The 12424-nt window shown below is 38.3% G+C and overlaps 1 protein-coding gene across 7 annotated transcripts in view; it reads left to right on the forward strand.

The window, feature by feature from the left end:
• Positions 1 to 12424, forward strand: part of CCDC73 (coiled-coil domain containing 73) — a 177971-nt gene that overhangs the window by 21208 nt on the left and 144339 nt on the right. For 4 of the 7 annotated variants that reach the window (XM_085011485.1, XM_085011489.1, XM_085011488.1 and 1 more), the window contains exon 1: positions 8203 to 8469. Coding sequence is in view for 3 of the 7 variants with exons in the window: in XM_085011484.1 (XP_084867610.1) it covers positions 3403 to 3432 (30 nt within the window). In the remaining 4 variants the exon portion in view is untranslated. Of the gene's footprint in view, positions 1 to 3202; positions 3433 to 8202; positions 8470 to 12424 lie in introns of those variants that run through there. The other 3 variants (XM_085011484.1, XM_085011487.1, XM_085011486.1) reach the window with 1 other exon arrangement.

Consider the following 12424-nt stretch of genomic DNA (forward strand, 5'->3'; position numbering starts at 1 on the left):
TCTTTTTGCCTTTTGAGGGCTCCTCCCACGGCATATGGAGGTTCCCAGGCTAGGGGTCGAATTGGAGCTGTAGCTGCCAGCCTACGCCAGAGCCACAGCAACACGGGATCCAAGCCGCATCTGCAAGCTATTCCATAGCTCACGGCAACGCCAGATCCTTAACCCACTGAGCAAGGCCAGGGATCGAACCCACAACCTCATGGTTCCTAGTCGGATTCATTAACCACTGAGCCACAATGGGAACTCCCCTCTTTTAGGAATTCTTAATCAACATCTTTTTCTTTCATTCCTCTAAAACTTATTCTCATATTTTTATTTCCTTTGTCATTCACCACTTTATTTTGGTTAAATTTGTTTGCCTCTTGCTTTACTAACTCTGCTTCCAACTTTGTTGTATACAATTTTATTTTTATTTATTTGTTTTTGTCTTTTTGCCTTTCCTAGGGCCGCTCCCACGGCATATGGAGGTTCTCAGGCTAGGAGTAGTCACCGGCCTATGCCAGAGCCACAACAATGGGGAATCCGAGCCGTCTGCAACTTACACCACAGCTCACGGCAACGCCGGATCCTTAATCCACTGAGCAAGGCCAGGGATCGAACGAACCCCCAACCTCCTGGTTCCTAGTCGGATTTGTTAACCACTGAGCCACGACGGGAACTCCTTCAGTACGATTTTAAATCTAATCTTTTCTGTTCTCCAATTGTTTCATTTTTGTGAATGCTTACTTTGTTCTCAGAAATGCAGCCTGTCCTTTAATCTTATTGAAAAAAGAATCCTACATTTTCCCGGGCTTTTCTTGCTTTTGTAGTAAATTTACTTTAGAAGAAACTATTCCTCTGATTATTATAGATCGGGAGTGGTCAAACTATACCTCTCAGGTGCCTACTTTGAAAATAAGTTTTATTGTAATACAGCTACCCTCTTCCATTTATACTGTGTCTGTAAGCTGCTTTTGCACTATGAAGGCTACAATAGCTGCTTTCCTTCTATAATACAACTCTGTCTAGTTGCCACAGACTGCATGGCCTGAGGAAACTAAGATATTTACTATCTGGCCCTTTACAGAAAAAATTTCTTGACCATTTTTCCAGGTGATTTCTTCCTTTTAATTTTCAGAATGTTTTCGCAAGTTCAAGGATTTTTTTTTTCCTTTTTGTTTTTTTTTTTTTTTTTTTTTTTTTCAGCTGCGGCTTGCAGCAGTCTGATGTGGGGGCTCTCAGGTCCCAGACCAGAGACTGAACATGGGCCACAGCAGTGAAAGCGCCAAATCTTAACCACTAGACCACCAGGGAACTCCTGAGATTTTTCTTTATTTGCACATCAACAAGGATTAAGAAAAGGGGTTAGTACCTAAATCATAAGGTGGCCCTTTCAAATTTTGCCTTTCTGGGGCACCACATTATACCTACTAAATCAGAATTCTTTGTTGGGCCAACATTCTTCCTTTCACTACCCTGGTTCCACTTCTCAGAAGATGCCCTGATTGTTTGCCTTTATGGTCAGCTCTGTGATACAGACTGGAGGAGACTAACTGCCTAGACAAAGTCTACTTGGAAGACTAGTTTTTTCCTCCATCTTTTCCTCTGATTCTCCTCTACCTTAATACAAACTGATAGGACTCAAAGTGTTATTTTAAGCTGTTTTGGCTTGACATAAATAGCTACACTCAATAACTTAGGTAAACTTGCATTTTTAACCTCCTTTAACTGGTTTCCTACTTATAATATGGATTATACACACACTAGAAGTTCATAGGGCAATGTGAGTTAAAGGCCATCATTATTTTGGGTCAGATTCATTTGTTACCACATAACAAGAAACAAGAGCTTTCCAAATAAGTCGTAGACCATGAGTAGGCCACAAAATGAACCACGGATTTGGAATTAGTGTTCGCTTATTTGTGATTTGGGGTAAAGTCTTTGAATTTTCTGTTCTTCTGGTTCTTCAAACTTCAGAATTGTAGTTGGAATTGGGAGTTTTATTTCCTTCTGGCTCTAAAATGCTTTTTCTTTTCTCTTTTTAAAATTTTATAGCCACACCCATGGCATATGGAAGTTCCTGGTTTAGGGATTGAGTCCCAGCCATAGTTACAACTTATGCCACAGCTGTGGCAATGCCAGATCCTTTAACGCACTGTGCCAGGCAGGGGATGGAACCCACACCTCCGCAGCTACCCAAACCCCTGTATTTGGATTCTTATCCCACTGTGCCTAAAATTCCTTTTTTTTTTTTTTTTTTTTGCTCTTTAGGGCCCCACCTGCAGCATATGAAGGTTCCCAGGGTAGGGGTCTAATCGGAGCGCTACAGCTGCCAGCCTATGCCACATCCACATAAAGGCAGGATCCTGTCTGTGTCTGCAACCTACACCACAGCTTACGGCAACGCCAGATTCTTAACCCACTGGGCAAAGCCAGGGATTGAACCTGCAACCTCATGGTTCCTAGTCAGATTCCTTTCCACTGCACCACGATGGGAACTCCCTAAAATTCTTTAATGTAACAATTCTTGAGTACAGTCCTAGAGCCTGTAAGAGTGCTCAGCTTCAGTGAGCCTCCACAGAGGAGTTCTTGGTGGCTCAAAGGGCTGGTTGGAAGTCAGGGGAAAGGCGTAACAATGTAGAAAATAATTGAAATACAACGTTGTAGGTGTTCCCAACACTGGTCCAGATCTCTCTTACTTGGTCTTGTGATACTGTTTTAAACTGACTTAATAAGGATGTTTCAAGCAACAGTTGGGCAGGATATGAATTTGTTAGATAAATCTGATCTTTGGAAAATTACCTTAAGTTGGCCCTGTGTTTTACATCTTTTTTTGTTTTTTACCTTAGATCCACATTTCAGATACAGTTTCTTATTTACTGAACTCCATGAATAAAGGGGCTCAACAAGCACTTAGGTATATTTTACAGCAGTGTAAGTTTTAAGAGCTCTTTCATCCTTTTCCTACTTACGTGGAATTCCTGTTAATGTCAGAGGGATTTACTGTGATTGAAATGAAGGAAGTTTGTGTCCTGGAAAAGTTTGTAAGCAGTCTTTAGATATATAAATGGTATTATATATTTATGAACAACGCATAAATGTTTAAATAGTATTAACATGAACAGAATAAGATAAGACGTTAAAGATATGTCTATATTAGCAATTGAAGGGAATTGGAGGGGAAAACGAATTAATTGTCTGGGTAATTTTTTTTTTCTTTAAGGTTGGAAGAGAGAATGGGGAGAGCCTCTACTCCGGTTGAGTAATGAATTTGCCTCCTTTCCGATATAAGGTTCTATGTGGTCTCCATTTCACTCAATGGTCACACCGTCTATCAAGGGTGTGATAAGTAGGCGTCCTAGGATTCAATATTTCACTTTCGTTCATCTACTTCATCCAAAATCCATCAAGAGGTCCTGAAACATGGAGGAAAGGAATAAAAGAGAGGAAAAGGTAAGACTACTGTTACTCTGAAATCTTTATCTTGATTAACTAGGAGAATAATGCCTCAACCATGGCATAACATAAAGAAAAGTGTTCAGAAAGAGGATCTGGTTGAAGCGGCAAAAGGTAAAGTTCACATACTTGCTGGGTTTGCCTCATTGCTTTTCATTAAGATTTGAATTGGAAATTAAAGAAAAACCAGTATATTAGGAAAAAGTCTTAGAAAGTATATGTTTAATGCAAATTTTCTGAGATGAGGAATTTATGCTTTGTTCTCCTATGTAGTATATATACAAAATAAGGTCAAATAAAGTCAACTAATTATAAGCTCTAAAAAGACCCAACCCAATCATAAACTTATAATAAAACTTCTCCCATAGTGTATGTAATGCATATAGTAAATTAAAAAAAAATTTTTTTGGCTGTGCCCACAGCATACAGCTGGGCCAGGGATCAAAACTGAATCACAGCAGTGACAACACCAGATCCTTAATTGCTAGGCCACCAGGGAACTCCCTTAAATTTTTTTTTTAAGAGTAAATGTTTTGTAGTTGATTAATCCATTGTCTTGATATTGACATCTAAAATTCGATAGCTGGAGTTCCCGTCGTGGCGCAGTGGTTAATGAATCCGAATAGGAACCATGAGATTGCAGGTTCGGTCCCTGGCCTTGCTCAGTGGGCTATCGATCCGACGTTGCCGTGAGCTGTGGTGTAGGTTGCAGACGCGGCTCGGATCCCCCGTTGCTGTGGCTCTGGCGTAGGCCGGTGGCTGCAGCTCCGATTCGACTCCTAGCCTGGAAACCTCCATATGCTGCGGGAGCAGCCCAAGAAATAGCAAAAAGACAAAAAAAAAAAAAAAAAAAAGTTGTAAAATTCAATAGCTAATTGACATGTTACATTGTTATATATGTCAAAGTGAAAAGACAATATGTACAGAAAATTTTAGATAAATTTCTATCACAACATGTGGCACTACCAACATGAAATTCTGTAGGTTATATAAGTATATAGCCATAAATATTTTTATTAAATGTATATCATGTGCCAAGCACTGAGCTGAGGCTGCAGGTACAAAGATGAATAAGATATAATTCCCTCCCACAAACATAGAAACAATTAACTGTAATGACATGTGATAAGTGCTATGACAAACAAGTTATGAGCATTTGCTTTCACTATAGCATTTATATAAGCTATAGAAACCTGTTCATTTACTTCGTGCATATAACATTTTTCTTCAACGTACGTATTATCTCCTATTATTCTCCTGGGGAGTCACTGTGCTTATTCACAACAAATTCTAAGTAGCTAGAATATTTATCTTTCACGTCTAATATAGGATGTGAAAACTGTGATTATGGAGAACCTAGTTTGGGAGACATGTAAAGATGCTCACTCCCTTTACTACACCAAGTAAAAATGACATATTTTCAGTCTCTGACAATTAGGTTTAGGGTTGGATTAAGACCCCTGAAGCCTTAATCTATGTCCTGTAAAAATGATTCTATATTATAATAAAGATTCACAATCCGTTCATAAAAGAACACACACTTGTAGTGAGGAAAGCTCTTACTTTACATGTGTGTGGAGTTACATCAGATTGAAAAGGAGGAGATAATGAAGACAGAGAGCTAAAAGGAAAGAGAATGCAGAAGAAAGAGGAACTTCCCATCAACCAGACTTGGACTTAGACACCTGATAGCCAGCGAACATTTATTTCACTCACTCATTAATTCATTTAATCAACTAATACTTATTGAGTTCTTAAAAATGACAGGCATAATGACAGGTGGGTACTATCATTACTTCTATTTTACTGATGTGGACTTTTGAGGCAAAGAGAGACTGATTCCTTGTCCAAGTATATCAGCTAGTAAAGGGCAAGAATTTGTATCAAGCCATTTGCTCTTAACAGCTATGTATGAACCATCCACTGTGCTAGCCTTTGGGATTTAAAAGTAAATGTGACTAGAGTCCCTGTTGTGAAGGAATTCACAGTTTATTTGGAGAAAGAAATTGCAAATAATTGCAGCTCAATGTGATAAACAATACAATAAACATGTAGAATATCACAGAGGGAATGATTAATTCTGCTTAGATGGGAGTAAAGGGTTGACAAAATTTTAAAGAGGCTAGAATTTAAAGAAGGAGAATTTAAAGAAGGAGAAAAAGTGATTTTAGGCAGGCAGGCAGTTGTAAATGTAGAGGGAGCAGCGTATGTAAAAGCTAAGGGTACTTCAGGTGGGGTGAGGTACTGGGGATGGAGAGCCCAGAAAGCAGTGTATGGAATTCTAAATACTTTTAATATGTTTATTAACTTTCATTTAAAAAATTTTTTGTTTTGTCTTCTTAGGGCCACACCTGCATCATAGGGAAGTTCCCAGGTTAGGGGCAGCATGGGATCCGAGTTGCATCTGTGACCTACACCACAGCTCATGGATACGCCTGATCCTTAACCCACTGAGCAAGGCCAGGGATCAAACCTGCTTTCTCATGAATCCTAGTCGGGTTCATTAACTGCTGAGCCTCGAAGGGAGCTCCCATCCTTTGAGTTTTACAGGATCTTTTATATAGAATCTGGGGCTGGGGTCAGAGTCCTAAAGCCCTCCTTTAGGATTTTCCACTTTCAGTCTTTAGACTCTTCCTTTCATCTGTTCCCCACACAATTGACTAATAATACCAGGAGTTAGTCGTTCAGGGGGGGTAGGTGGCACTGTTTCTAGTATGAGTCCATTACATAATCATATGATAATTATGTAATTAGGTAATTATGGTAATCATATGATAAATAAAATTATATACAATGACAAGATTATGATTATAGTAAAGAGTTTTTCCCTCACAATAATTTCTCTATTATTATTTTTTTTTGTCTTTTATTTTTTTAGGGCCACACTAGTGGCATATGGAGGTTCCCAGGCCAGGGGTCGAATCAGAGCTGCAGCCACAGACCTACGCCACAGACACAGCAACTCGAGAGCCTAGCTGTGTCTGCGACCTACACCACAGCTCACGGCAACTCTGGATCTCCAACCCCCTGAGCAAGACCAGGGATTGAACCAGCGTCCTCATGGATGCTAGTCGGGTTCGTTGACCACTGAGCCATGACGGGAACTCCTCCCTATTATTTTTTGTGTAATCTTCAAAATACCTTTTTAGTGAACTGTAATTTACTCATTCTTTTATTTTGAAATTTAGGTTATTCACAATTACATGCCACTATAGACAATGTCATGCTGAATAATTTTTCATACATATTTTTTCCCTCATGTTATTTCCTTAGTGCGAGTTCCCAGAAGTGAGAGAAAAAATAATATTTTTATAGCTTTTCTTGTGTATTACCATATTGCTTTCCATTTGCAACAACATAGATGGACTTGGAGGGCATTATGCTAAGTGAAATAAGTCAGAGAAATTCAAATACCATCTAACTCATGTGGCATGTAAATGCAACAAACTACTGAATACAACAAAAAAAGCAGGCTCAGATGTAGAGAATAAACTAGTGGTTACTAGAGGGAAAGGGAATGGGGGAGGGGCAAGATAGGGGTAGGAGATTAAGAGGTACCACCTATTATCTGTAAGATAAATAAGATACAAGGATATAACATACAACACAGGGAATGTATAAATGAAGCATAACTTTTAAAAATTTCAAATCACAGTGTTATACGCCTGTAAAATATAATATTGTACATTGACTACTTTGATTAAAAAAAAAACAAAGATAGATGAACAAAACTAGGCTCTGCCTACATGGTGATTATGTTCTAGGATATAGACAATAAACAAATATACCATGTTATATGGTAATTCTATTATAGAGAATAAAACAAGGGGGAGGGTGGTAGAGTATGTGTGTGGGTGTTACTATTTAGGATAGTCAGGCAAAGTCTCCCTGATATGTGACATCTGGGCAAAGACCTGAAGGAAGGGAAGGAGTAAAAAGAGTTCCAGACAGACATTTACTTGCAAATATGCAAATATGGTTACATTTTGAGGACAGGGACCATTTCTTTCAGATTTTGGTAGCACAGCAAAAACTATGTATGTAGGAGGCCTGAAATATATTGCATTCTATATTATTTAGGTGCCAGAAAAGGTGTGATCACCAGTATGATTATCTCTAAAGTTCTTCTCTTTATTACTTCACTTAAAAAAAAAAATCAACATTTAATTGTTTATGTTTGAATCTTGCTGATAACGCTTCCACAAGATTCAAACATAAAAAAAGATAAGGAGAGAAGGATTGAGAGTTTGGGATTGACAGATGCAAAAGCTATTATATATAGAATAGACAAACAACAAGGTCCTATTGTATAACACAGGGCACTATATTCAATATCCTGTGTTAAAACATAATGGAGAAAAATGTGTAAAAGTATGTATATGTATCTGAATCACTTTGCTGTATACCAGAAATCAACACATTGTAAATCAGTATACTTCAATATATGTATGGTATTCAGTGAGGTCTCCCTCTCTCTCCTAGCCCCTCTACAGTTCTTACTGCTCCTATTAAGTTTTCATTTATCCTTTCAAAGATTTTTTTTAACATAGATACATGAATCAATACTTAAAGAAAAACATTGAACATCCAGAGATATAAACTTCCAAGAGCTTTATCTTAAAAAAATAAATAAATAAAGTCAATCATATTGCTCCAGGTGCTCAGGATCCCCCACTCACACTTGGCAAGGGAGTAAAGCCCTGAAAACCGGAAGTGCCCTAGGGTGTGAAAAGGTGAACCGGAAACGCGGGGTTGGTGGGAGCTAGAGGCTTTTGGCTGAGGTAACTCCGAGTCGTTACTAACTTGCTGGTAGGCTCTGTGGAAGTACTCCTGATTTTTTCACCCAGGATCCATTTAAAGTTTGACTTGCATCTCTGGCTGCTCAGGGGCTGACTTGCCCCTAGTCATGGAGTTTTGTGTTGGTGGTTTCTAGAATCTTACACTGACCAGACCAGGGCGAGGCCGGCATCCTTGGACCTCGCAGTTTTTGCTTGGGCTTCACCTGACTCCCTGAAAACGGTGTCGAGCCCTCAGGTTAGTAACATGGGTCTTGTCTATTCTAGTGGAGAGCAGATGCATCTCTCGTGCGCTTTAGGGTTGGTTGGTTTTGTTTTTAAATCTTGCGTGTGAGCTTTGAATAAGTGTAATCATGTTAGTCATGCTTGTAAAAAATTTCAAATGAGTCTAATGCTTAAGGTTTGTAATATTTTGAACTGGCTGTTTGGGTCTCGACTTTCTTTGGTGGATGTTACTTTGCAGAATGTTTGAAATATATTCTGAAGAAAAATTCTTCTAGGGCTTTGACTGGTCATGTACGTCCTCAGGAAAATTTCTCCAGTTTTCTTTATTCTTAGGGTAATTTTATTCTGAAGTGCTTTGCATAAGCAAACTAAATTGGAATCTTTCTGGGAATGAAGTGGCTGACCTAATCTTGAAAATGCTGAACTGTAGATTTAAATTCATCATGTTATTGTCTTAGTCTTCAACTTAGCCTTTCTTTTGGACACATCAGTGATAACGCAAGGCATTTATGGAAGGCTTTATAATCAGTATGCTTCATTTAGAAAGAAAATGTGAACATTCCATTAAGAATTTTCCCCTTAGATTAATGAAATCCTTTAATTTTTGATTATAGGGTGTTTTGCTTTAGCTGTGATAAATGCCTGTGGCTGTTTTTGTTTTGTGCCTTGAAGGAAAAATCCTTGCTGAAATATTTTAATCTGAAAATGGGCAAATAGAAGTTCCCATTGTGGCTCAGCATAGACTCTGTGAGGGTGCAGGTCCAATCCCTGGCCTCCCTCAGTGGGTTAAGGATCCAGTGTTGCTGCAAACTATAGCAATAGGCCACAGATGCTTGACTCCAGCAGTTGCTCTGGCTGTGGCGTAGGCCTCAGCTGCAGCTCCAATTCAACCCCTAGTCTGGGAACGTCCGTATGCCTCAGGTGTGGCCATTTGAAAAAAAAAAAAAAATCAGCAAATACCATGCAGGTGGAGTTTATTCTGTAGTCCTTCACAATTTTCTTTTCTAGTTACTTCTTTAGCCAATCTGAGTGTTTATGATAACCCGCCCTGGTTTTAGGGTTGGTTTAGAGGAATTAGTGAACTTTTAAAAATTATCTTCCCTACTTGATGATTTATAAAGTGTGCTAATGTAGCCCGAGAGAATATTTTAACTTTTATACTGTTTCATACCATATTATCAGGAACTAATATCAATTTTTACATCATATTGCCCACTGGGTGGCAGCATGGGGTTTTTTTAGTTTCTTTAGTTTTGACTGTGGATTTCATAACTCCAGGAGCTGTAATGGTGTTTATTCTGATGGTAATAGATATCTATCATACGCTGAATGCCAGGCACTGGACTAAATACTTTAGGCCCATTATCTCATTTAATCATGAAAAACAAATCCCAAACCCTGTGACATAAGTATTCCCATTATTCTGACATGAGGAAGCTGTGGGAAGGAGCTTAAATAATAATGTAAGGCCGATATATATTACAGGGCTGATAAATTACACAGCCAGTAAGTGGTAGAGCCAGAATTGAAACAGGTACTTAACTACTACGTCTTGCTAGTCAAAGGAGAAGTTAATGTAGGTTTATAGTGACCAAATAGTGAAGAGCCAGCAGTTAAAATGAGAAATCTGTGAATATTCTGAAAGAGGTGAGAATTGAATGTTTTTTATGTTTTACCTAATGTGCCTCAAGAAATTGGGGGTGCATCGTTTCCAAAAGACAGTATTTACTAAATTGTGTTCTAAGGTGTACTAGTCCTGGGAGATGCTTCAATTAAAAAAAAAAAAAAAAAAAAAAAAAAAAAGGTACCTGTGACCAGAAATGCTCTTGGAGATTCATTAAAGGCACTCAAAAATCCTGCAGTAAAGGAAACTGTTTAATACAACTTTTTTGGAACTGATAGCATTCGTATACTTTCCGATTATATCCCACATTAAAAAATATGGAGTTCCCGTCGTGGCTCAGTGGTTAACGAATCTGACTAGGAACCATGAGGTTGCTGGTTTGGTCCCTGGCCTTGCTCAGTGGGTTAAGGGTGCAGGTTGCAGACTCGGCTTGGATCTGGCGTTGCTGTGGCTGTGGTGTAGGCTGGCGGCTACAGCTCTGATTCGACCCCTAGCCTGGGAACCTCCATGTGCCGCGGGAGTGGCCTTAGAAAAAGGCAAAAAGACAAAAAAAAAAAAAAAAATTTACATGCAGGCCAGTATAAACATATGTATATACATCTGCAATAAGATACTAAAATAAAATGCACACGAGGTAGTATTTACCTTTAGTATGAGCAATGTAGTCTTACATTTTCTATTTTACTTCTTCTAATCTTTTTTTTAAATAGTAAATATCTTTGTTAATATTTATTCTTCTGTTCATCCTGGTAATAGTTGAATGCACAATGTTTCTTGTTGGGAAATTATTCTTTATAATAATAACTAAGGCCACTAGCAAAGTAAGGACATAGGAAGTAATTTTATTGTTAGAATTTCCCAAAGTACATTCTTTCTGACACGTTCCCCAGAATATTAATTTGTATTATGAATTATCAAAAAAGTGTTCCATGGTCAAGATAAACCAGTCTAAAGTTAGGTAGGTTCTACCTTTGCTAATGGTATTGTTAATGTCTAAGATGAGGAGTTAGGATGCAGCATTTCCCAGTTTTATTTGACCAGGGAACCTGTTTTTAGTGAGGTATCTTGTGGACCTTGTGCCTTTTATAATATACTTTGGGAAATGATCAAGTTGATAATTAGTTTTAAAATGTTTTTGTTGTAACATACAAATTTTAGGTGAAAATTTTTATTGTAAATTCTTCACCTAATTTTCATAGTTCATTTAGCCTATTTGCTAATATCAGCATGGCAGAGAAACATGTCAGAAAGCCTTTCAGAGGTTAATGAATTCCAACCAGGAACCATAGTTGCCACCTGGCCTTGCTCAGTGGGTTAAGGATCCGGTGTTGCTGTGACTGTGGTATAGGCCCACGGCTACAGCTCTGATTAGACCCCTAGCCTGGGAACCTCCATATGCTGCTGGTGTGGCCCTAAAAAGACAAATAGAAGACAAAACAAAACAAAAAAAGCCTTTCAGCTTCTTAGTTTGCCTATGATCCATGGAAACTTTCTGTTAATAATAAGAAAAGTCTTTATGAAATTCTTTGGCAGTGATTAATTTCATATAAACTAAAACTTTTATTTGCAGTTTAAATTCAGTGAGCACTAAATTTCCAGCTGTGTTAGAATCAGCCATGTTAAGACATTTTGGCAATTTTATTTCATATTTAGAAAAATGTGGAGTTATTTAAAGGTTATAAGTGTTTAAGAAATGTTTAAAGGATTTTTCTACATTTTATTTATAAGGTGGCCAAAATTAGTGCTTATGCACTTGATCCAAAGATTTCTGTAGTGTTGTTTTAGGTTAGTTGAATTTATAGTACCTTTAATAGTTTCTTTCATGTTTCGTTCCATAATGATCCTTAAGGAGAGATTTTTCTAATTCTCTCATTTCCTTCACACATCTCAGACCATTTAAGTATAGAACTTAAGTATTTCTAAATTTCTAAAATTTATATATGAAATCCTACTCCTGTTCTTTTTTCTTTTTCTTTTTTGGCCGCCTCATTGCATATGGAGTTCCCAGAGATCAGATCTGAGCCGCAGTAGTGACCTACATCATAGCTGCAGTAATGCCGAATCCTTTAACCCACTGTGTGGGGCAGGGATTGAACCTGCATCCTGGTGCTGCAGAGATGCTGCCAATCCTGTTGTACCACTGCAGAAACTCCCTACTCTTTTTAAAAATTTTTATTTATTTTTTGCTTTTTAGGGTCACACGTGTGGCATATGGAAGTTCCCAGCCTAGGGGTCAGATCAGAGCTGCAGCTGCAGGACTACACCACAGCCACAGCAACGTGGGTTCCAAGCCACATCTGTGACCTACTCCACAGCTCATGGCAACACCAGATACTTAACCCAC

The sequence above is a fragment of the Sus scrofa genome, chromosome 2 (genome assembly GCF_054392235.1).
Source record: "Sus scrofa isolate SSC_HxYL_T2T_F1_AM1 chromosome 2, Sscrofa_HxYL_maternal_Yorkshire_Landrace_v2.0, whole genome shotgun sequence".
Classification (NCBI taxonomy): domain Eukaryota; kingdom Metazoa; phylum Chordata; class Mammalia; order Artiodactyla; family Suidae; genus Sus; species Sus scrofa.